The 23,909-nt window shown below is 39.8% G+C and overlaps 1 protein-coding gene across 1 annotated transcript; it reads right to left on the bottom strand.

Annotated features, from left to right (window-relative positions):
• Positions 1-1,837: 1,837 nt before the first annotated feature.
• LOC100709477 (von Willebrand factor A domain-containing protein 5A) lies at positions 1,838-22,613 on the bottom strand. Its single transcript, XM_019367275.2, has 34 exons — positions 22,481-22,613; positions 22,022-22,079; positions 21,448-21,650; positions 21,136-21,358; positions 18,932-19,098; positions 18,070-18,184; positions 17,770-17,942; positions 17,592-17,680; positions 17,355-17,499; positions 16,827-16,906; positions 16,622-16,736; positions 16,344-16,502; positions 16,155-16,258; positions 15,661-15,881; positions 14,285-14,335; positions 12,881-12,928; positions 12,445-12,647; positions 12,133-12,355; positions 11,843-12,009; positions 11,645-11,759; positions 11,325-11,497; positions 11,146-11,234; positions 10,914-11,058; positions 10,143-10,222; positions 9,655-9,769; positions 9,368-9,526; positions 9,153-9,256; positions 8,653-8,858; positions 7,788-7,844; positions 7,026-7,055; positions 6,092-6,151; positions 5,498-5,643; positions 5,168-5,291; positions 1,838-5,078 (listed from the first exon to the last, which is right to left on the bottom strand). The coding sequence occupies exons 2-34, from the start codon at positions 22,059-22,061 to the stop codon at positions 4,999-5,001; spliced, it is 4,209 nt and encodes a 1,402-aa protein (XP_019222820.2). The 5' UTR covers positions 22,062-22,079; positions 22,481-22,613; the 3' UTR covers positions 1,838-4,998.
• Positions 22,614-23,909: the final 1,296 nt, after the last annotated feature.

A 23,909-nucleotide genomic window follows, 5' to 3' on the forward strand; every position in this document is an offset into this window, starting at 1 on the left:
TCCCCGGAACTCCCACCAGTGGAAAGACTGAAGCAGACACAAGTGAGCCTACAGGTGCATCCGAAGTCACTGTGCTCCCCTATTACCCACCACACACATACAAAGACATACCCCACCTATCATTTGTTGTGTTTGTCGTCTCTCCCTTTAATCTCCAGGCAGTTTAATGCTTGCGGATCCTTTGTCAGTTCTAATTGGTCCTGCTCGTTGGGGTTGCCTTGGAAACCAGTTTAGAAAGTGTTGGCTGGAGGTCTGCCAAAGGTTGTGATAAGATTAGCTGTAATGACCCACTGTAACCAACACTGTGCACGTCATGCAAACAGAAAGTAGTTGCAGTGATGCTGTTTGTTCCTTTTAAAAAAAAATGGGGTGGGAAATATAAACAAACTAATTTCAGCTCTCTTAAGTTCAACATGGAACATGGCGTTACTGAACAGGTAGGGCATGGTTCTCTTTACTGCCATTAATTATCCATTACATACATGGATGAGGGAAAATTTTCTGTGATGGAAGATGGAAGAGCTTTGGCTGCTGTTGGTATATGACAGCGGGTATCAGTGTTGCATGCTGTCTGCCACAGTAACAAGTCCCCCCACCCCCAAAGGCCTAAATCTGTCTTTGTGAGCTTTGCTAACAAGCAGAATGTCAGAGTCTTGTCAGGGTGAGCTTATGGCACATGCCAGGAGCTTCTTGTCCAATTATATAGTCAGATATATATATTGCTGACACTCTCTCTGTCTTTGTCTCTCTGAGACACGTGACCCCCAACCATGTGACTTTAACTTGCCTGCCAGTGCCAGTTTGAACATGTGACAATCATGGAACAAGTGAATAAGATTACAGTCACACAGTCAATGACCATCAGCACCTTGTTAGAAGAAAAATTAGTATTGCCTGACAGCAGGCAATAGTGCAGCAATACTACAACAGCAGCCAAAGCTTTTACAGCTTACCTCACAGGTTGCAAGTGGAAGCTGATAACTCTTTCTCAATATAACCACTTGATTTAAATTAATTCTTCCCTTATAACAAAAACAGAATATGATTGCTAAAGCCCCAGTCACACAGGCCTAGAGACCTGTGACTAACCACTGCCCTTTGGGTTTGCTTTTGCCGCTAGCATATTGGGGCAAGTAGTTTAAAGTGGCCAACTCTTCTGCAAACATCAGCCAGCTGCTCTCCAAGCTGTAGTGAAAATGTAAAAGGCGCAACACAAACTGAAGTTGAGACCTTTGGCCTTCAAAGTAAGAGTTGCACCTTGTTAAACATGTTGGCTGCAGGGCTGAGGTATAACGTTTTTTTGAAAGACTCACACTTTTTGAAGCTGTACAACCATTGGGCTACTATTTTGGGATAATTTGTGCAAAAAAAACCAAAAAAAAACCCTACAGGAAACTGTGATGATATGCTTGCAATCTAAACAATCACAATAGGTTTTTGGTGCAGTGGGTTCTTTACCTCTGGTTTACCCCAGCAGCCTCCAGCAGCCACTGACAGCCACTCAGGGAAAACACATTTTTCGGTAGCACGTCCAATATGGTGCATTTATACTTTATTTTAATCTGTTGAAACATGTTAAGCAAATGGCTGAGAATGAATGAATACGCTTACAGCAATTTGGGAAATAACAGCATAGCCATTACTTTAATTTAAAAACGAATACCTAATTTTTAAAAATTTATTTATTTATTAATTGTTTTTACAAAACAAAGCTCACCCAATCATATTCTCTCTATAATTTTCTTATTCTTTTCACTTGGACAAATCTTTTTCTACTACAGCTCACAATACACTTGCTTGAGGATATGCAGAAACCATTCCATGTCAGATCTTTTTTAAGATTTTTTATTTATTCATTCATTTTTGGACAAAGCCAGATAATATCATCTTGTCACTGAAAGTGATCTCTTTAAGACCTTGTAATGTGTAATGCCAGATTAATGCCTGGTTTTGAGTCCTGTAAATAGGAGACAGGAGCACCTGTCATCACAAGCAGCACAAAGGTCTGCTGCATTAAAAGAGCATGTTAATCCTAAAGGTCATACAGCCATACATTAGGTTATATGCAAGGAGGGGAGGAGTGAAGTGGGACAGAAACAAGACGTGTAGGAAGAAGATAAGCTCCTGCTCTTTTGTTGTCATGGTATTCAAATTAACAGAGTATTATTTGTATTATATTATTATATTTTTGTACATTATATTCAGTATTCAGTATAATAACTAAAGAAGCAGGCACAGTTTTCTTTGAATTCTTTCAAAGACACATTTAAAATAGAGTATAAATCATTAAAATTTTAAGTTTTTCAGCTAAAACAAGGTTGTGACAATGTGAAACAACATGGAGCATCAGCTCAGTTCAGTCACTGATTTACTGGAGTAATGTGGATAATACTCATTATAAATGACAGGAGGATAACATACAGTCCCTTCCCAGCCACACATATTAGGACAAAGAACAGACATCAGAAAAAGCAAGCCTCTATAGTAGGAAAAATAAAAATAGAAAACAATATTTGAGTATTAAATATGTTGTAGATGTATTTAATTGGCTATATCCGCCCATCGGTTTTCTTGTGAGGATGCTGGAGCCGATCCCAGATAACACTGAGCAAGAGTTGTGATTTAACCCTGAGGATATACTATTGGAGAAGTTTATAAATATGTTACACCATCTAGGCTTTGTTTGTGGTAGCTGGCTTAACAAAACCTAAAACCCCACCTGGAGATAACAGGTGTCACGATGGTGCTCATCAACTATCTCTGTTAAGCCTTTCTGCTTCAGCCTTGGTTTGCGCCTATATAAAAATCTTGTGCCACACAAAATGATCCCTGTGAGCGCCGCCTACTCCAGTCAGAGATGTGATTGATTGATCATGATGATGTACGCCTTAACAACCTGCACATGCAAAACACCTTCCACCAGCTGTGAATCCACACAGCACTTAAAACATGCTGTAAATTTTTAAAAAAATCTGCGAAAATGTGGCGCTTCCAGACTTTGAACCATAACTCTAAGCACATGTTGATCATAAGGTACCATGGTGATTTAGCCCAGTGTAAAGAAATCCACTTTTATGACACAGAAAACTCTGGCTTATAGCTCAACTGAGTTTGGTATCCCATTAATCTCACTTCTTAGTCCAACTCTGAGTGGAGTTAGTGGACGGATTTTCCCAGATCCCAGCACTGACTGTATGACTTAGAAGTACAAACTATTCTATCCTTGCTAAAATGCAGATGTGGTTTCTTGTTTGGCATACAGGTTACAGGTTTACCAATGAGAGAAAAAAAAGACTACATTTAGGTTGAGGATCTTTACCAAATGCACAGTAAATTCAATTACAAATTCACAAACGCACACTGATGAACAAGCACTGAATAATGAAAAATAAGATAGATACAGAGAATCTGTCCAGAGAATAACATCAATTAGAGCTCAGACATTTATCTTTATTACTAAATCAACACAGGAAAAGCTAACACATGCTCAAACAATTAGTGTTGCCCTTATATTTAAGTGTTGTGCATGAACTGATAATTGGTTCAGCTAAGCATCGCAGGCGAGTGTCACAGAAAGCACAAAGCGTCTCAAAGACTGTTTTCTCTGTATTATTGTAGGGCGTTTACCCCACAATGTAAAGTGCTTTGAGGTGACTGCTGTTGCGATTTGGTGCTATAGAAATAAAACTGAACTGAATAGATGAGATATAGCTGATCACTCACTCACATGCCTCTCAGGGACAATTGGAGAAAATAAAATAAAAAACAATTGTGCAGAATGTTTTAGTGTGTATGCATAAACTGTAGCAACCATTACATTAGGCATTAGTTATGTTCTTTTGTGAAGTATCAAGCTGAGTATTTCCACCACTGGCAGAAACTCGGCACATCACAAGGTGAAACAACCCTAAAGTTTATCCTGCTTTATTCTCCTTTTTGATTCTAATCAGGAACAGAATTTAGTGAATGACCATCATGCTGCATTCAGAAAGACAAACCCCTCTATGAAAGTGTAAACTTATAAAGATGTTTACCCGTAGGCATACAAAGACAACCAGAGGAGACACCCCCTGCTGCCCATTAAAATATTACCGTCTGTGGTTCTAGTGATTTTGACCTGATGAACTTAAGGCCAAAAGCACTCATTTCAAGCCATATTGAAGACAAGATGATTATATTGTAAGGGTGGTATACTCTTTTTAAATTTTATTCTTTTGATTATACATTAAATTTATTTAGTTTTAGCCCACTAGATATAGTAAGGTTACGGTAGACTTTATCTAAAGTTGATTCACTTGACTATTTTATAGTTTCTTTTTGAGTTCTTCTACATGCTTTACAAAGTCTCTTATTTTACTTGACATCAAATTGGAAATGTCTCCGTATCTCTGCTTGTCTCTACCTCACAAATGTTGACATTTTGTTGTATTTTCATGAAGAACAGGCAGCATTTTCCATCTCAAATGCACGTTTCTAACCTTACTCGTCCCGCCTTTCTCTACAACTTAATTAGTTCTGATTGGCTCTCGTCTCTCCGGAATGTTTTCATCTTGTTTTTATTCGTTGATGAAAGAGTCAGTACATTTCATCGTAGTTTTTGTTTTGGGAATTATTGGTCAACTAAATTAACACTGTTCACTCATGATATCTGGTTTAAAACATCTGAGATGGCAATAGCACCTTAGAAGCTGAGACTTCAGAAACCAGTGGGTAATGTCACAATAGCTTCATCCAGCTGTTATGTTCAGTCCATGTGCAATTGAACGGTCTGCATGGATAAACAGCACCACTGAGTCCAGTCTGCCACCTCTAACAGGGGCAGCACATCAGTACTGAGGTAACTAAGGCACAAAACAGAGCTGAGATTACATCTTTTTCTCTTTTTTGTTTTTACAGAGCTGAAAAACTAAAAAGTGACACATAATAAAATATATAATAAACAAGAGGAACACTGATAATGTGCAATACATAAAGTTGAATTCTGAAGGAGGAGCAACTTCAGAGCCCCAAAGCATCTTTCGTTACGCTGCAACCCAGCAGCGCATTTCCAGCCTCCACACACTCTGTCACACACGTCGCTGAAAATAAAGCGAGATTAAGCACAAACAGAACACATTGTAAAACAAAAACAAGAAAACAGCAGTTCAATATTTATTAGTCTTATTACCATTCTGAGCACGGAGCCATGAGGCAGCCTTCACAGCCAGAAGCTCCCACTCGTCCTTTGCATCCATCTTAAAACCATGAAGCCAGATCAGAGCCAGAATGGTGGCCCACACTTCACTGCTGGCCTAACTCCACAAATTAAAAGCAGTGCATATGTTGAGATTGCAGGTTATTGCCCTTACACTTATATATGATTAGCTGGAGTAAAGGTGTAAAAATTAAATAAGTTAATAAATACATTATTTTTGTCTACCACACTTTTGATGCTGTGTAATACTACTAATGCACTGCTGCTTAAACATCTATGACTGAATACGTGATGATTACCCACCGATGGAGGTTTCAGGTTTGCCACCTCCTTGCTGGTCTTCCCCAGCACGGAGGCCAAAGCTGGCTTCAATAACCAGCATCCAGAGGCTTCCAGCAGGGAAACCAGCTGCAGCAAAGGGTCGTTGACTGACAGCTGAGACTCGGTGGCTGTGATAAGAAAGTTACATAAATGAATATCATGGTCATTTCTGGCCTGGCCAAGAAGAGCAGCAGAAATATGCCAGAAGCTTATTGATGGCTACAAAGAGTGTCTAGTCAAGGTGCAACTTGTTGAGGCACATTAAACTAAATATTAGTGACAGATGTGTATAAATATGGACCCACATGCATAATTTTGACCCTGCGTGGATTAGATTAAAAACAGGACCCATGTCTTGGTTTTTAAGGCATTAAAGATGTATTCTGTACAATCATGCCACTCCAGAAAAAGAGCAGTTCAAGAAATCATTAAAAGCACAAAATAAGTGCACATACTGTAGGTTACTGTTACAGACAGACACATGTATGTGTCTTGTATTTCATAGAGTTTTTGACATGCGTACTTTATTAGCACAAATAAGAGGGGAAAGAGTAAACATGTCACTTGTTGACTTACCCTTCCTCTGAGGTGAGCAGCTTTGAGCATGCTTGAAGTGGGAGTTAATGCGGCTGAAGGCTGTTGATGGGGAAAAATTTCAGGCAAACCATGAAGATGTATTTTTACTTCTATGTGAAAAGTGTGTGATTCACTTTTAGTTCAGTCAAAAGAAAAAGTCTAAAATAACCTTTTGGAAGATTACATGTGTGAATCATTTTGTTAATAACAATAATTTTCTTTTTTGGAAGGTAGGGTAGCTTTAATGACAAGAATGTAAGTGTGATGAGTGGGCAGGATGTGAGAGATGGATCCTCAGAGAACCCACACTTGTTGGGTTGATGTTAAAATTCGACCTCTCCTATTGCCAGTATGCATAGGTGTGGTTTGTTTGGGTTAGCTTTTGGTTTATTTTCCATCTTTTGGGAAATTTCATTGATTTATGCTGGTGTTTGTCAATGCAGATCTCTAAAAAGCTCTGAAAGTCAAAAGCAGAATCTTAAAGTGCAGTCTGAAGTTGATGCAGTGAATGCAATGAAGTGTGAATACTTAGTAAGAAGCCTCACAGCAGCATCCTGAACGATCTGCTGATGTTCCAGAGAGGAACTTAGGAGAAGTGAACAATGAATTACAATAACCTTAATTAAATAAAGGCATTAATAACAATTTCCAATTCAGACCCTGATACACAGAACTCAGCTTGGCAAGTGATTAAAAACAAGAGTGAACCAAACATTTAACATTGGCAAATGTGGCATAAAGTGTCCATTACTTTGTTTCCACTTTCATTAGGTTCAAATCTGCTGGGCCACAAACAAGGACATCTCTTTTTTCTTCATTAAGTTGGAGACAATGCACTAAACTGTGTGTATGTGTGTGTGTGTGTGTGTGTGTGTGTGTGTGTGTGTGTGTGTCTACACAGAGATTCAATATCTCGGAAGAGTAAATCCTTTACCTGATCTCAGTTTCTCCGTTACAGAGATCCCTGCAGAGATAAAAACCATAAAATTTCTGTTACTTTACATCCTTAACATTAAATTGATGGAGCTTGGCTAAGGATCAGTTATATGTTAAGTGGGATTTATGTCCAGCAGAGGTAACGTATGCACTGTCTGCTCCATGTCAGGCCCATCTGCCTGCAGTAAGCTCTGTTTCCAAATGGAGGCAACGCACAAAGTGTGCGGTACAACCGGTCTGTGTGCCACTCTTGCTTGTGCTGTTTTTGTCCATCAGCCAGCCGTAATTTTTGATCTTTAAAATGTGTTTGTTTTTTCGCAGTTCTCCTGTTTCCAGCAAACTCAACTGTCTCTCCCTTCTTTATTCCAGCCCACTTATCAACCAATCAGTATTCAGTACAAGATTACATCATTTTCTTCCAGCAATGTGCCGTCAAGATATTGGTGGACAGTGTGAGAAGGCGTCTGGGGAGAAACCCCTCGCCCTCTCAAACACTAATATGTACAGGAATAGACACATTTGCAGGACCATCAATCCTGCTTTATGCTTTAAGAAACTGAACATGTACACAGAATGTTTGCCTTTATCATTTGAGACTCTGACATTGTGGGTGTAGCTGGAAATTTGTGGCACTTCTCAGAAAAGGTAAAAAAAAAAATGTATCGAGTGAAATTTGTGGAAAATCTCAAGGTTGTTACAAGTGTGTGTGTGTGTGTGTGTGTGTGTGTGTGTGTGTGTGTCAAAAAGTAACAGTCCTTACCCTTACTGCTGCATGGCTGACTCTCACATGAATCCACCAAATTACACTGTTTTAAACCTGTGTCACACAAAATAATCATCATCTTCATCTTCATCATCATCATTTTAAAAAAGTGCTTCAAACAGAAGCGCAAACACCAGAAGAGGACAGAACGAGATAAAATAAAGTCACAATACAGGGAGAAGGATGCAAAAGGGCAACACAAAAGCAATAATACCACTAAAATACAACAAAACGAACAAAATGATACAGATAAAGATGAAAATTCTTTGTCTTCTAGCAATTTCTAGACTCTAATGATAATGGCAATTTTATTTATATAGGACATTAGACTAGATGTGCTGAACATAAATGTTTAAAACATGTCAGTGGCCTGATGCTAGTTAACCTAAGTCGTTGCAAAATATTCCTGCAGCTGTTTCTTTTTAAATGTATTTTTCCAGCGTTTTGTTGCCCGTCTCGATTTTTTGTGATGTGTAGCTGATATCAAATTCCAAAATACTTCATCATTATTATTATTTATTTTTAGTTACCTCTTTCTTATTAACATTTGATATGTTTTCTAAATTGTATATAATTGCTCTCTGTGTTTATTTACAATTTAAAGAGCGTCCCAACTTCGGGGTTGTGAAAGAATCAGACAAAACGCTGGGCTTTGAGACGATGTAAGTTAGACAGTGCAATAAAAAGCGAGCCATCTTCATGACACTGAAAACTCAAATGTCAACATATTTTGCTGAGCCATTAATGACACTTCTTAGTACAGCCCTGTGCTCAGAAAGTAGGACTTGAAAGAAAAAAACCTCAGCAGAACTTTGAACATTCAGTGTTTCAGAATAAATGAAATATAAGTGCTAACACTCACTGGGTGGTGGTATCAGGGGTCCTTGTATCGCCTCACCACTGCTTTTACTAACAGCAATAAAGGCAGTAAAGGCACTGCTCAATCCTGACTGGATACTCAACTCCTCCACCTTCTTCTTCACTTTGTCATCCTCTCCTTTGTCATCTCTCGCTTCCATCTCGAGGGAGCGAATCAGAGTTCGAGCAGCCAACATGTGGACTGTTAATCTGCAAACAGGGTGAAGGAAGAAGTACAGCTGGGGTTCTTCTTACACTATCATCCTGGTAATGGTTAATAACATGACAACAATGACATACTCACAGCTAGCTCCATCCACAAACAGTGCATACAAACCAATCTTAGTATAATCTGTGCATGCTAAAATTTAATGCACAAATCTATTGAATCAGTAGTTTTGAATCTGAACTTATTTCTGCTCTAATAAAAAATTTATAACTGCTCCTGACCAAATGTATAAGCTAATACTACTAATTCTACCACCAGACTAACAGCTCATTTACCCAGTGTCCTCTGCAGGTCTGAGACTGAAGTGCAGCTGGTTCTCAGAGGGATGACCTGCCAGGCTGTACTTCAGCGTCACACAGCCCTCTGCTGCCTCTGAGCTCTGACACAGAATTACAGTGTTAGAAACCAACTACATCTTCACATGAATATCACTGATTAACACAACAAAACACAACAGACATCTTTCACTGTGAGAAGATGCTGCTCCTACCTGTCCAGTGAGCTGGGCATAAATCAGTGACCTCTGACCCTGGAGAATTGATGTGATTGGTGGAGAGAGGACAGTGACAGACACTTCCTTTGGTAAATCCCATGTGACTGAGATTTCAATCACAGATGGCTGCAGAGCAAATTGCAGCGACTGCATCACCTGAATAATAATTCAAAACAAAGAGTTAGCTGGGGGGTTTTTTAATGACTGGAATCACACTCTCTGATTAAATAAGTATTTGCTGTGGTTTTGTTTCATTTGACTTCTGATTGTGTCTAATGTTTTACTTTTGGTTGTATCTTGTCAGTCGCTGTGATGAACTGAGCGTGACCTCTTCCTTCCTTGGACATCTTATTAATGAAATTATAGCTGGTGTTTTCCCCTGTCCCAAAAGAGAAACACCTGCAATACAACAGTTTCCATTAGATACAGAGACAACATTTAGCACATTCTGGGAATTCTGCAGATATCTGGTACCACGCAAAAGTCTTAAGCCGTCCCTCATTTTTTATATTTAATAAAATATTGAGTCAAGTGCCTTTTTATGCTTGAATAACTCATAAGTCAATGTCATGTGGCTTAAACAAAAACAGCCACACAACCAGGTTCAAGGTAAAGCATTGAAAGACCTTCAGAAAGACTATTCCCCAAGACCACCTTAAATATGGCAAAAAAAAAAAAAAAAAAAATCTGCCTCCTTAAAAGCAAAATACTAAGAAAAGAGGGATGGATCAAGACTTTTGCACAATTTTGTAGTTATGTTTTGTGTTTTCACCTGTGAGAACTTGAATTCTTCTTCACCAGATCTATCACTTCTTTGTCGTTCTTCACCCATCCACGAGTTAAGACAAACAGCTAGAGAGAAGAGTTTCACCATAACAGATGTAAATCAGTAAAACAGTTTGCGTTTAGAGCCATTTTTGGTTCTTTGTTTTAGAAACACAAATGGTTTATGAGTAACAAACAATGCACAGTTAGTATGAAGACCAAAAAACCAGCAAAACAGTTACCTGAACAATAATGGTCCTGACAAGGTTTTAAAAACAGTATCTAGAATTGCATGGTAATATTACTGCAAACAGACACTTGTAGAACTTGTATTTTTACTTGTGTGTGTCAATCCAAATTACATACCGGTGTTTCTGCTTGTGTAACAATGGAGATCCATTTAGGATGGTGTGACATATATTTTCTTATCAGAAAGTTAACGTGCGGCTCTATGCAGATGTCCTTATACTCTCCAGTTTGTTGGGCCACTACACTAAATTTGTGTACCTTATTCAGCCGTGAAAATGGTGCAATAAGAACAAGAACAGCCATCCAGCTGTTTCTGTATTTGTTGGTAAGGTAAAACAGTCATGTGAAGCTGTACAGTCCCAATACAGGGAAAGGAAGTAAGTTACCATAGCTTATCTCTTTAGATTTTTAGGTAAAGATATGTTTTAAGAGTACCTTTATGCAACTATTAGTTGTAATTAAGATTGGGGTGAGCTCCTAAGTCGTGTGTGTGTGTGTGTGTGTGTGTGTGTGTGTGTGTGTGTGTTACCTGTCTAGGCTGATTGGGAATGCAGTGCTGGCTGTAAATATGTTTGAGGGGCTCCAGGATCTCTGTTTCTCCCAGATCAGCCTTCATCTTCTTTACTTTTTTCAGAGCCTCCTCCATGGTCTGCTGGCTGTACTCCACACTCTTACTGTCATTATAAAAAACACAATTACACAAGTACATGTACTTCATACCAAAAACAATAAGACTTTTGTTGGTTGAAGGAGTTATTCACGGGAAGATGTGTTCATATCTGGACCCGAAACTGTAAATGTTGAAATAGCAGCCCATTGGTAAACTCTTCAACAGGAGGAGCAGAGTGTCCTGAAGGGAAGAGGGAAAAGATGGAGAAAGCCACTGTGTGAGAGGGACACTAGAGATTAAAGACTTCATGAGTAAACACATTAAGATTACCTTTGCACTGTGGATGCAAGTCTGAAGACTCCTTCTTTTGATCCTAGATCCCATACTTCCAGATCGATCCATTAAGAACACAAACTCTCCACATGAAGCCATTGAAGACATCACAGACTGGGGGAACTCAGGGTACAGACTCACCATCACCACTGGATCACCCATCAGAGAGCCTGAAACACATGAAAAGGGGAAAAGAATGTAAACTTTATATTTTACAATATATTTAAACACTGTTAACTCCCACCGGAAGAAAGAGGGGAATGTTTTAATCATCAGTTGTTAGTTTGCAAATAAAAATGTGCAAACCAACAACTCACCCGGCTCAGCAGAGGCCTGTCCTGCCTCCACCACAGCAGTGGGCTGGTGGGCGTCTTTGTAATAAATCAGCAGTTCAACATCTCTGTCAAACTTGTGTCCTGCAGCCAGCTTGACCTGCACACCACAAACACATTCATATTTATTCCTCAGTAATAAGTAACAACCACACACAGCAGACACATCAGCACTCTACCTACCGTGGCCTGGGTTTGATCAGTGTTGAGGTACTGCAGAGGGTCCAGGGAACAGTTGGACTCTACTTTAGAGACTGGACGAGGAGAGGACACTCGGGCAGAAAAAGACAGACTGTAGGGCACCAGAGAGGCTGGAGCAGAAGTCACCTGGACACCTGCACCTTCACTACCTGGAGTTAACATGAGAGAAAGCTGCAAATCACTGTGGGACTCACTGCGACTCATGCTTGTTACAAGCATGATTGTTTTGTGATAAACAAACTAAATTAATAAGTGTTGGATGATTTTAATACCCTGAGGTTGGTATCGAGGGTTGAGCACAGCAGGCAGACAGAACCTCAGACCATCATCAGCCTGCACAGCCAGCTCAGTGACGTACTCCAACCTGATGGAGGCGCTCTCTCCTGGAGGCAGACTGCCCACACTCAGAGAGAATATATCTGGACTCTCATCACTCTCTTCCAATAGGAAGGCCTGCTGACCGGAGCTCAGAGCATCATCATACTCCTCACGAGCCTGAAGCACAGGTGACACATGTCAGTGACATTCACTGTGTTTATTTTGAATCTCACTTATAATCAGGTTATATTTACTGTCCAGCTCACCTTCTGTTTCTCCTTCACCTCAGCTACAATCTGTGTCTGTCCAATCTGAGCACTGAAATGACAGACAGCAGCATCTCCAGGCAGAGGGAAGACAAAAACAGCCTCTAATGGTTTGTCCTCCTTGTTCTCGTAGTTCAGAGTGGAGACCACTGTAGCCACATGGTCCCTCACCTCCAGCTCCACCTCAATGCTCTTCAGAGGAACTGACAGACAAACAGAATCAAAACATCCAAACTTACAGATGGTACATTATGAATGAATTATGAAAGAGGTAGGGTCTAAGTTAATACTTCTTCCACTTTTTTTCCTACTTTTCTAACTTCTTTAGTGTTTCAACAGTTCTGGGCCTTTGTAGTATTTTTGGTTTTCAGATGCACCAAATCTGAATCCACCTTCATGCCATCAGAGATGCAGGAGCGGATGTTTTTTTTTTTACCTGGGTCCTTCTGGGCAGTTAGCAGACCACAGGATCCCGTATTTGTACCTATATACAGACAAATCATAGATTTTAGTTTACTGGTACTGATACATTTACACATTAATGTCATACAAAGGCAAACTGAGAGAATGAATACAGAAAGTGAATATGACACGGCTAAAGGATGCAATCTCAGGTCTTTTTACAAAACACCTGAACTAAAGTTTGTGATATAACCTACAGAAGAGCAGGAAGTTATTTTAAAAAACACCTATTGCATTAGATTAAAATATCTTTCTTTCTCTTTTCAATCTTGCACTTTGTAAACAGTGCCTGCACAATCCCCTCTGAGTCACAGTTTATATAAATAAATAAAAACTTGTATTTATCTAGTTCAAAGAGTAGCACAATTTCTTCCATTTTATGGTTGGAAAATATATCAAAATTATTATTATCATTTTAAATTTTACTTGGTATCAGAATTTTGGTTAAATTCAATGACTGGTCAAAGTATTCTCAGTAGGTTTTAAAAGGTCAGGTTTTAAAATAAAAAAACAACAAAATATCAAGGGTGGGGTTTATGAGGCTGGATAAACAGGGAATTCCATACTCTGCTGCCTTCCATATGGAAGACAGAAGCTGGAATATTGGACTACAAGAGGTAGTAATACTATCCCATACTTCATAAAAATGATCAAAATAACTGACAAGTGACAAAAATTATAAATCAAAGTCAAGACAAGAAAGTGTTGAAACTTATAAAGACTATCAATGTTTTTTTTTTAAAGTTAGACTAAATGCAGAGAAGACAGGGAAGTAACAAAATACTACCTGTCATTAATAAAATCTATGGAAAATAGCAAAAACTAAGACAGAAACTCAAAGAAACACACAATCCAAAAACATAAGAGTGCTAACTAAAATCTTATTCCAGCTACTCCCTTTCCTTAAGGGCTTATTCTGCAAATGTCCTTCCTGATGAAACCCAAATGTAGAATTTATGTCTGTCTGGAATTAAACAAGCAACCACTTTCTCACCGAGAATATGTGTTAACCGCTATACCCATGGAGGAACTTCAAAAATGCCAATTTATTGGTCAAAAGAATGACTAATTGAAAAATTAGCTTTAAAGAAGACGGACTTTTCTACAATTTTTCAAAGTGGCTTTAAGCAATAGTTTTCCAGAATGCTTGTGGAAATAAATCCTAGTACCCGACCATTTTCCCAGGAATGCTATTTGCTTGTTGGTTAGTCAAGCCAGGAGGAGAACTATTCCTGAATTTTAAATAAATAAAGAAATTACAAGAAAGCTTCTAAGGGAGTTCAGGCTCCGCTGAAGAATAAAGGTGGCACGAACTCTGTTTTGTCTTATACACTATTATTCAGTTTATGTTTGCACATGCTCCAGTAAAACTACTCACCTTTACTGATCTCACAGGAATCTGAAAAACTGTATTGGCGAAGGTATAAAACTGTGTGACACAAGACAAAGTTATAATCATGATTTAAAAACAGTGTCTTTGAAGTGCATTTACAGACAAGCTGTAGAAAAAAAAAACTTAATTCAATCATAAAGCCATAACAATTTTGAAAAAGAGAGTTAAAATCGGGAAAAAGATGCAAAATACAAAATAATATGTTTCAAAATGTAAAAAATCCCTGAATATCATTTTTTGCATTATCGATATCATGAAACTTATTCGTTTCAGTAGATCCTTATTTGATGTCTGCAGTAGCTCAGATGTTTTATCCGTTTTCCGATAAGTCGCCGAAAGAAACCATTTGAACTTTCTATAGTATATCATCATATTTTCACACTTACAAATGTAACTAATGCGTCTGAAATGGAGACACAGCAGTGTAAAGCCTTTGATTCTATTTTACTTTTCCACAAAATCATTGCTCAGAATTTCCTGCAACCACCAGGTGGTGGTGAAGAGTCTTTTTCTCTCACATACACACAGTGGCTAAAATAAGTATTAAACATGTCACCAATTTTCTAAGTTAATGTATTTCTAAAGGTGTTACTGACATGAAGCTTTAACCACATGTCATTAACAACTCATCCAATCCAAAAACACTAAGAAATCAAGCCAAACGTGTCCATAAATTATGTGTAAAAATGAGAAATGACACAGGGGAAAAACGCATGAAGAAAGGGAAGTGCAAAAGGGCATGGAAAGAAGAATATCTATCAGTATTTTTAAAGCAGTTCTGACACTTAGTGCAAACTAATATCAGTAGCTTCAGTCCCAACTGACGGCCTCTGAAAAGGTGTCTCATTACCAATGTGTCACACAAGAAACATCTTGTGATGGGTAAAACAAATGAGCTCTGACAAGACCTTGGCAACCTTATTGTTGCTTCCAGCGAGCACTACTGGGGCCATGTGCATGCACTGCACATTTTGTGCTGCTGTGACTTCATGCATACCTTCCTTCAGCTGTGTTAGTAAGATACAGCTCTGCAGACTTCATGTTTAAAACTTATCTCTTATGTAGAGGCCTACATTTTGCATATTTTAAAGAGTGATTTTGAACTGAAACTCTCAATATAACTTGCTCCAGACCAATTAAGTGTTCGGCATAAGTTAGCACTGTGAATGAACAAGGTAAAAAGAAATCTACCTTCCTGGCAATGAAAACTCCAACTCAGAGGTCAAAATATGATGCTAATAATCATGTTTCACAGTACATCCCTCTGAGCTCATGTTGTGTTAATAAAGTAGGGCTTGAAAGGACAAGCAAAACAACATTCAGTGTTTCAGAATACAGAAAATATAAGTGTGAATACTCACAGTTTGCTCGATTTTCTATGCATATCAGGGGTCCTTGTATTGCCACACCACTGCTTTTACTAACAGCAATAAAGGCAGTAAAGGCACTGCTCACTCCTGACTGGATACTCAACTCCTCCACCTTCTTCTTCATTTCCTCATCACGCTCTCCTTTGTTGGCTCTTGCTTCCATCTCGAGGGAGCGAATCAGAGTTCGAGCAGCCAACATGTGGACTGTTAATCTGCAAACAGGGGGAAGGAAGAAGTACAGCTGGGGTTCTTCTTACACTTTCATCTTGCCAAAATAAAGTCAAAACTGATATATTTAATCCAACTTATTAATGAAAAGAAATCTGACATGAAATTAACTTTTTTTCTTTATCCTACAAAAACACATGTAGTAGTTAGGTGCTCTTGTGCTCTGAGTTAAAAGCAAATGCAGTCATGTTGACATATGCATAATGCTTTATTCTGTTGTCATATCTAATTCTGACACTAGATATGAACTCATTTACCCAGCGTCCTCTGCAGGTCTGAGACTGAAGTGCAGCTGGTTCTCAGAGGGATGACCTGCCAGGCTGTACTTCAGCGTCACACAGCCCTCTGCTGCCTCTGAGCTCTGACACAGAATTACAGTGTTAGAAGTCACGTTAATTACTGTCATCAAATACCTAAACAACAACATGAGAGGCTGCTGCTCCTACCTGTCCAGTGAGCTGGGCATAAATCAGTGACCTCTGACCCTGGAAAAGTGTTGTTATTGGTGGAGAGAGGACAGTGACAGACACTTCCTTTGGTAAATCCCATGTGACTGAGATGTCGACCACAGCCGGCTGCAGAGCAAATCGCAGCGACTGCATCACCTGACAACAACAAGAATTAGAAAAAAATACACATTTATGTTTATTTGAAATCATTCTGTCCAAATAATAACATCATGTTGTCTTTTTATGATGACAATTATTATGACTTATTGTCTTACTTTTGGTTGCATCCTGTCAGTCCCTGTGATGAACTGAGCGTGACCTCCTCCTTCCTTGGCCATCCCATTGATGAGAGCAGAGCTGGCCCCTTCCCCAATCCCAAAAGAGAAACACCTGCAATACAACAGTTTTTGTTGTGTGCACAGAGGACATGTTGGACATTCTGGTAATTGTGTAGATAGAACAGTTTTTTTGTAGTTTCACCTGTGAGAATCTGAATTCTTCTTCACCAGATCGATCACTTCTTTGGTGTTCCCCACCTCTCCATCAGTAAAGACAAACAGCTAGAGAGGAGAGTTGGCACATAAGGACATAACATCAGACCCAGAAATGCACAACTAGTTCTGAGAGCTGAGTTAGGTTTCAAAAACAAAAATACTTTCATGGTAATACACAATAAACAAGCAAACAAAAGAGCAGAACTGTTTCCTGGACACTACACTAACTTTGTATACCTGTTCAAGCTGGGCGTTTAAAAAAAAGTGCATTAATAAAAAAAAACATATCGACGGTGTCTGCAGCACATTTTTTTGATCTGTTATTTAATCTGGTAATATATTTCTGAAGCTGAACAGTTGCATTATAGGATAAAAAGCAAGTCAGGTTAGCTTATCTCTTTAGATTTTAAGGTGAAAAGTTGTTTTAAGAGTAGCTTTATGTAAGTATTAGTTGTATTTAAGATTCATGTGAGATCCTAAGTCAGTGTAATGTCAGTGCATATGTCTGTGTTACCTGTCTAGGCTGATTGGGAATGCAGGGCTGGCTGTAAATATGTTTGAGGGGCTCCAGGATCTTTGTTCCTCCAAGATTAGCCTTCATCTTCTTAACTTTCTTCAGAGCCTTCTCCATGGTCTGCTGGCTGTACTCCACACTCTTACTGTCATTACACAAACACCAATACACAATTACACGTACTTCATATCAAAAACAGACTTTTGTTGGGCTGACTAATGTGAGGCAGAGACATACGGGAAGATGTGTTCATATTTGGACCCGAAACTGTAAATGTTGAAATAGCAACCCATTGGTAAGCTCTTCAACAGGAGCAGTAGAGTATCCTTAAGGGAAGAGGGAGAAGATGATGAGGCCACTGTGTGAGAGGCACATCATGAAATTAAAGATTTCAGAGTAAACTTATTATGAATACCCTTGCACTGAGGATGCGAGTCTGGCGAGTCAATCTGTGGTTCCTAAATCCCATACTTCCAGATCGATCGATTAAGAACACAAACTCTCCACATGGAGCCATTGAAGACGTCACAGACTGGGGGAACTCAGGGTACAGACTCACCATCACCACTGGATCACCCATCAGAGAACCTTGAAAATAAGAGACAGAAAAAAATTACATAAATTTGCTTTTTACTTTTTATTCCAACACATAAACTGTTTGTTAAAAAGTAAGGATAATGAAATGTGTATTTGCAAACTAAAAACTTTCACTCACCCGACTCAGCAGAGGCCTGTCCTGCCTCCACCACAGCAGTGGGCTGGTGGGCGTCTTTGTAATAAATCAGCAGTTCAACATCTCTGTCAAACTTGTGTCCTGCAGCCAGCTTGACCTGCACACCACAAACACATTCCTATTTAATTCAATTCAATTCAATTCAATTTTATTTATATAGCGCCAAATCACAACAAAAGTCGCCTCAAGGCGCTTTATATTGTACAGTAGATAGCACAATAATAAATACAGAGAAAAACCCAACAATCATATGACCCCCTATGAGCAAGCACTTTGGCGACAGTGGGAAGGAAAAACTCCCTTTTAACAGGAAGAAACCTCCGGCAGAACCAGGCTCAGGGAGGGGCGGCCATCTGCTGCGACCGGTTGGGGTGAAAGAAGGAAAACAGGATGAAAGACATGCTGTGGAAGAGAGACAGAGATTAATAACAGATATGATTCGATGCAGAGAGGTCTATTAGCACATAGTGAGTGAGAAAGGTGACTGGAAGGGAAAAACTCAATGCATCATGGGAATCCCCGGCAGCCTACGTCTATTGCAGCATAACTAAGGGAGGATTCAGGGTCACCTGGTCCAGCCCTAACTATATGCTTTAGCAAAAAGGAAAGTTTTAAGCCTAATCTTGAAAGTAGAGATAGTGTCTGTCTCCCGAATCCAAACTGGAAGTTGGTTCCACAGAAGAGGGGCCTGAAAACTGAAGGCTCTGCCTCCCATTCTACTTTTAAATACTCTAGGAACAACAAGTAGGCCTGCAGTGCAAGAGCGAAGTGCTCTAATAGGGTGATATGGTTCTCAGTAATAAGTAACAACCACACACAGCAGACACATCAGCACTCTACCTACCGTGGCCTGGGTTTGATCAGTGTTGAGGTACTGCAGAGGGTCCAGGGAACAGTTGGACTCTACTTTAGAGACTGGACGAGGAGAGGACACTCGGGCAGAAAAAGACAGACTGTAGGGCACCAGAGAGGCTGGAACAGAAGTCACCTGGAAACCTGCACCTTCACTACCTGTACACAGTATCAGACTGATTAGAAGTAAATCTTTTGTTACAGTATCAACTTCAAGGTTCACAGAAAGATTCATTGAACCTCGCGTTCTGGTTTTCTTTCTATTTTTAATTGATTTTAATACATTTCACTTTAGTTTTATTTGTATAGTACGAAATCACAGTGAAACAAAAGTCACATGAGAGTAAAAGAATTATAAATTTGATTCTGGATTTGACAGTGAACCAATTAGGAGAAGCCAGTATGGGATAAATATGCTCTCTTTTTCTAGGCCCAGTCAGTACTCTCGCTGCAGTAATAAATGCATGAACTAGTTTTTCAGCATAATTTAGTTCAATTGTTGTTTGCCATCCGGCTTCAACAATAGATAAAGCTAAGTATCATCTGCAGGGCCATATATTTGGATGTTGACTTTTATTGTTCTCTGTAAATCCCCCTCATATGCACATTTACATAAAGGGGACGTAAACCCAGGTATGAGAAGGTGCAGTAATAAAAGCTTGTGTACATATTATGTTAGGTGCCTTTTTCATGGGCACCCAACTCAAGGGAGGAACCAGTGTTGTGTCTACACATAACAGACAGACAGGCGAAGAAGTGCCAGGCCTAACAAACTACAGTGGCTTGCAAAAGTATTCGGCCCCCTTGAACTTTTCCACATTTTGTCACATTACAGCCACAAACATGAATCAATTTTATTGGAATTCCACGTGAAAGACCAATACAAAGTGGTGTACATGTGAGAAGTGGAATGAAAATCATACATGATTCCAAACATTTTTTACAAATAAATAACTGAAAAGTGGGGTGTGCGTAATTATTCAGCCCCCTGAGTCAATACTTTGTAGAACCACCTTTTGCTGCAATTACAGCTGCCAGTCTTTTAGGGTATGTCTCTACCAGCTTTGCACATCTAGAGACTGAAATCCTTGCCCATTCTTCTTTGCAAAACAGCTCCACAACTGCCTCAGAGGTTGTCTCAGAGAATATTGGGAGCAACAACACCATGAAGTCCAAAGAACACACCAGACAGGTCAGGGATAAAGTTATTGAGAAATTTAAAGCAGGCTTAGGCTCCAAAAAGATTTCCCAAGCCTTGAACATCCCACGGAGCACTGTTCAAGCCATCATTCAGAAATGGAAGGAGTATGGCACAACTGTAAACCTACCAAGACAAGGCCGTCCACCTAAACTCACAGGCCGAACAAGGAGTGCGCTGATCAGAAATGCAGCCAAGAGGCCCATGGTGACTCTGGACGAGCTGCAGAGATCTACAGCTCAGGTGGGGGAATCTGTCCATAGGACAACAATTAGTCGTGCACTGCACAAAGTTGGCCTTTATGGAAGAGTGGCAAGAAGAAAGCCATTGTTAACAGAAAACCATAAGAAGTCCCGTTTGCAGTTTGCCACAAGCCATGTGGGGGACACAGCAAACATGTGGAAGAAGGTGCTCTGGTCAGATGAGACCATAATGGAACTTTTTGGCCAAAATGCAAAACGCTATGTGTGGCGGAAAACTAACACTGAACATCACTCTGAACACACCATCCCCACTGTCACATATGATGGTGGCAGCATCATGCTCTGGGGGTGCTTCTCTTCAGCAGGGACAGGGAAGCTGGTCAGAGTTGATGGGAAGATGGATGCAGCCAAATACAGGGCAATGGGTAATGTGACAAAATGTGGAAAAGTTCAAGGGGGCCGAATACTTTTGCAAGCCACTGTATCTACAGCAGATAATGATTTGAAAGTCATGTCCTTAAGAAATAGGAAAAAGATCCAGTGAACAGCTAACAGGACACGAGGGATGGATCTGGGTCTTTAGTTGATCCATTTACTGTTCATTGAAGCTTCATCAGAAATGCTCTCAAAAGGAGGGTGGCTATCAAGAAGCCATTCTTATAAAAGTGAAAAAGGGATCGAGGCATACGAATTTACACAAGAGGTGGACTGAAAATCAGTGGCAACAAAGGTTATCTTGACAGAGAACAACACAAAAGGCAAGCAGGATCAAAAGAAAAGCTACAGTTGTCCTACCCTGAGGTTGGTATCGAGGGTTGAGCACAGCAGGCAGACAGAACCTCAGACCATCATCAGCCTGCACAGCCAGCTCAGTGACGTACTCCAACCTGATGGAGGCGCTCTCTCCTGGAGGCAGACTGCCCACACTCAGAGAGAATATATCTGGACTCTCATCACTCTCCACCAATAGGAAGGCCTGCTGACCGGAGCTCAGAGCATCATCATACTCCTCACGAGCCTGAAGCACAGGTGACACATGTCAGTGACATTCACTGTGTTTATTTTGAAGCTCACTTATAAACAGGTTATATTTACTGTCCAGCTCACCTTCTGTTTCTCCTTCACCTCAGCTACAATCTGTGTCTGTCCAATCTGAGCACTGAAATGACAGACAGCAGCATCTCCAGGCAGAGGGAAGACAAAAACAGCCTCTAATGGTTTGTCCTCCTTGTTCTCGTAGTTCAGAGTGGAGACCACTGTAGCCACATGGTCCCTCACCTCCAGCTCCACCTCAATGCTCTTCAGAGGAACTGACAGACAAACAGAATGAAACATCCAAATTTACAACACATCTTAACTTGGTCATACCAGTTAAATGGACTGGTTCTTATACAGCACTTTTCTACTCTATCTCAAAGCACTTTACACAACTTGTCTCATTCACCCATTTGCACAAGCACTTTTTTCTATGCTCTTTCTATGGAAGTGCACAGGCAATCATGCACCAATAGATGCATCAGAAAGCAACTTGGGGTTGGTACATGGCCCAAGGATATTTGGCATGCAGACTGGAGCAGACGGGGGTCAAACCTCCAAATTACTAAGTAACCTGCTCTACCTCCTGAGCCACAGCCGTTCCCCCCCATCTACATGAAACTATATTTATTAAGTGATGTTTTACCTGGTTCCATCTGGACAGTGAGTAGACCACAGGACGCCATCTTTGTACCTATTCACAGCTAAATCAGAAATTTAATTTGAACATGATCGTTATACTGACATGTAACTTTCATTAAAATACAGCCAGCCTGAATACAACATAAAGTGATAAAGATATATCTGAAAGACTTAACCTGAGGTCATTTTCAAAATACCAGAATAAAAACAAAATAAAACAAAAGCAATCATCCTTAAAGATATAAATGGAAATATTATAATTTGAAAAAAACTTTGAAAGATTTTTGTTGTTGTGTGGGCAAATAAAATCTTTTTTTTTTTGTCAGATATTACTCTGACGGGGAATAAAATGGAAAAGACCCACCATGTGGAGACACTACGATCTATGAAGAAGGCTAATTTCGATCAAAGATTCTGATGCGTCACCTTAACCTCCATAAAAAAACATGGAATAAATGCCTACCTGTTACGACACTGACGTTGGTCAAGCAAATACTTTCCTCCCGCTGTTTGTGACGTAAACGCGCTCGTTTCTAAAACAGTCGCAGTAAAAGGTCCAGCCGAAGACAGAGGTGTCCACTTTGTGCTCCGCAGACAGCTGTGGAAAAAACAGTGCTGAGGGCTGGGACAGCCAGGTGGGCGAGGCTTCAGCAGCCAGCTGAAGCAAACAAGTGCATCTACCAGCTGCTGCTCACCACTGTGTCTTTAAGAGCCTCTCGCTTATCAGCGCAGTTAATATCAATTAAAGTCAGTGAGCAGAGAGGAAGCAACAGCCGCACAACAGCAACACAGTGCGGTGTTAGAAAAAGTCACTGTGCCTTACACGAAGTTTTTTATGTACTGCATGAAAAACCCTAATTTGGTACAAATACCAAATACCAGTTTACAGTAAACACAAAAATCAGAAATCAAAAACATGAAATTAAAAAAAAATTAAATCAGGATATTATGGCACAACACTAAATTTAAAGCAGTATGAAGTCAGTAAACCAAACGCTCTGAGCCCCAGAGTTTCTCTTTTGATGCTGCAACCCAACAGGACTTTTCCAGCTTCCACACACTCTGTCACACACTGTGCTAAAAACACAGTTATTACAAGAAAGCATGTGGAAAAACAGCTGATCGTAGCCATGGCACACTGTTAAAATAAACACACTTTATCAGCTATTATCATGGTTTCTTCATTCTGATCACGGACCCATGAGGCAGCCTTCACAGCCAGAAGCTCCCACTCTTCATTTGCATCTATCTGGAAGCCATGAAGCCGGATCAGAGCCAGAATGGTGGCCCACACTTCACCGGTAGCGTAAATCAACAAATTAAAGGAAATCAAATTAAACACAAAAAACACAAAAAAATCAGAAAGCTGCATACACTTATCACAGACATGAACGTCATGATAATTTGCGACCTTTTATGATTTGTTTGCACATTTCTTTTTCGAGGATCGAATGATTGTACAGCAGACATCAAGAATTTCGTGGACAAGCTTTAATTTATCTTGGATTTTGTCTAATCTAATAACAATAATTGTTATGAGGGCTTCTATATCAACTCCAGAACACGGTAACTTATTTACTAAGATGCATGTGAAAATGTCCTGATTAAACCTAAGGGACACACACACACACACACACACACACACACAAAAGCAGGTCGTCCGGGGAGGACCGTCCGACCGTGACATTAAGCTGACGATGCTGACGTTCATTCACTGAATTCCAACTGTATACTGTCTAATCTAAAGACACCATAAACAGTGTACTGTCAGTGTATAGAGATGAATATCAGTCAGGACAACTTATGAAATATCTGCTTACATCTTGTTGAATTCAGTTGTGTGCATCCACAAAGAGCAACAGATCAGCTGATCACAGCCTGTAGATTAAGAA

The sequence above is a fragment of the Oreochromis niloticus genome, linkage group LG14 (assembly GCF_001858045.2).
Source record: "Oreochromis niloticus isolate F11D_XX linkage group LG14, O_niloticus_UMD_NMBU, whole genome shotgun sequence".
In the NCBI taxonomy this organism is placed as follows: domain Eukaryota; kingdom Metazoa; phylum Chordata; class Actinopteri; order Cichliformes; family Cichlidae; genus Oreochromis; species Oreochromis niloticus.

Excerpts from the sequence above, each read along its gene's own strand:
- LOC100709477 (XM_019367275.2), bottom strand. The coding sequence starts at position 22,061 with ATGGCGTCCTGTGGTCTACTCACTGTCCAGATGGAACCAG. Across the intron at positions 21,359-21,447 it reads AGGTGAAGGAGAAACAGAAG|GCTCGTGAGGAGTATGATGA; the intron begins GTGAGCTGGACA and ends CCTGTGCTTCAG. Across the intron at positions 16,737-16,826 it reads AAGAATTCAGATTCTCACAG|GTGTTTCTCTTTTGGGATTG; the intron begins GTGAAACTACAA and ends GTTGTATTGCAG.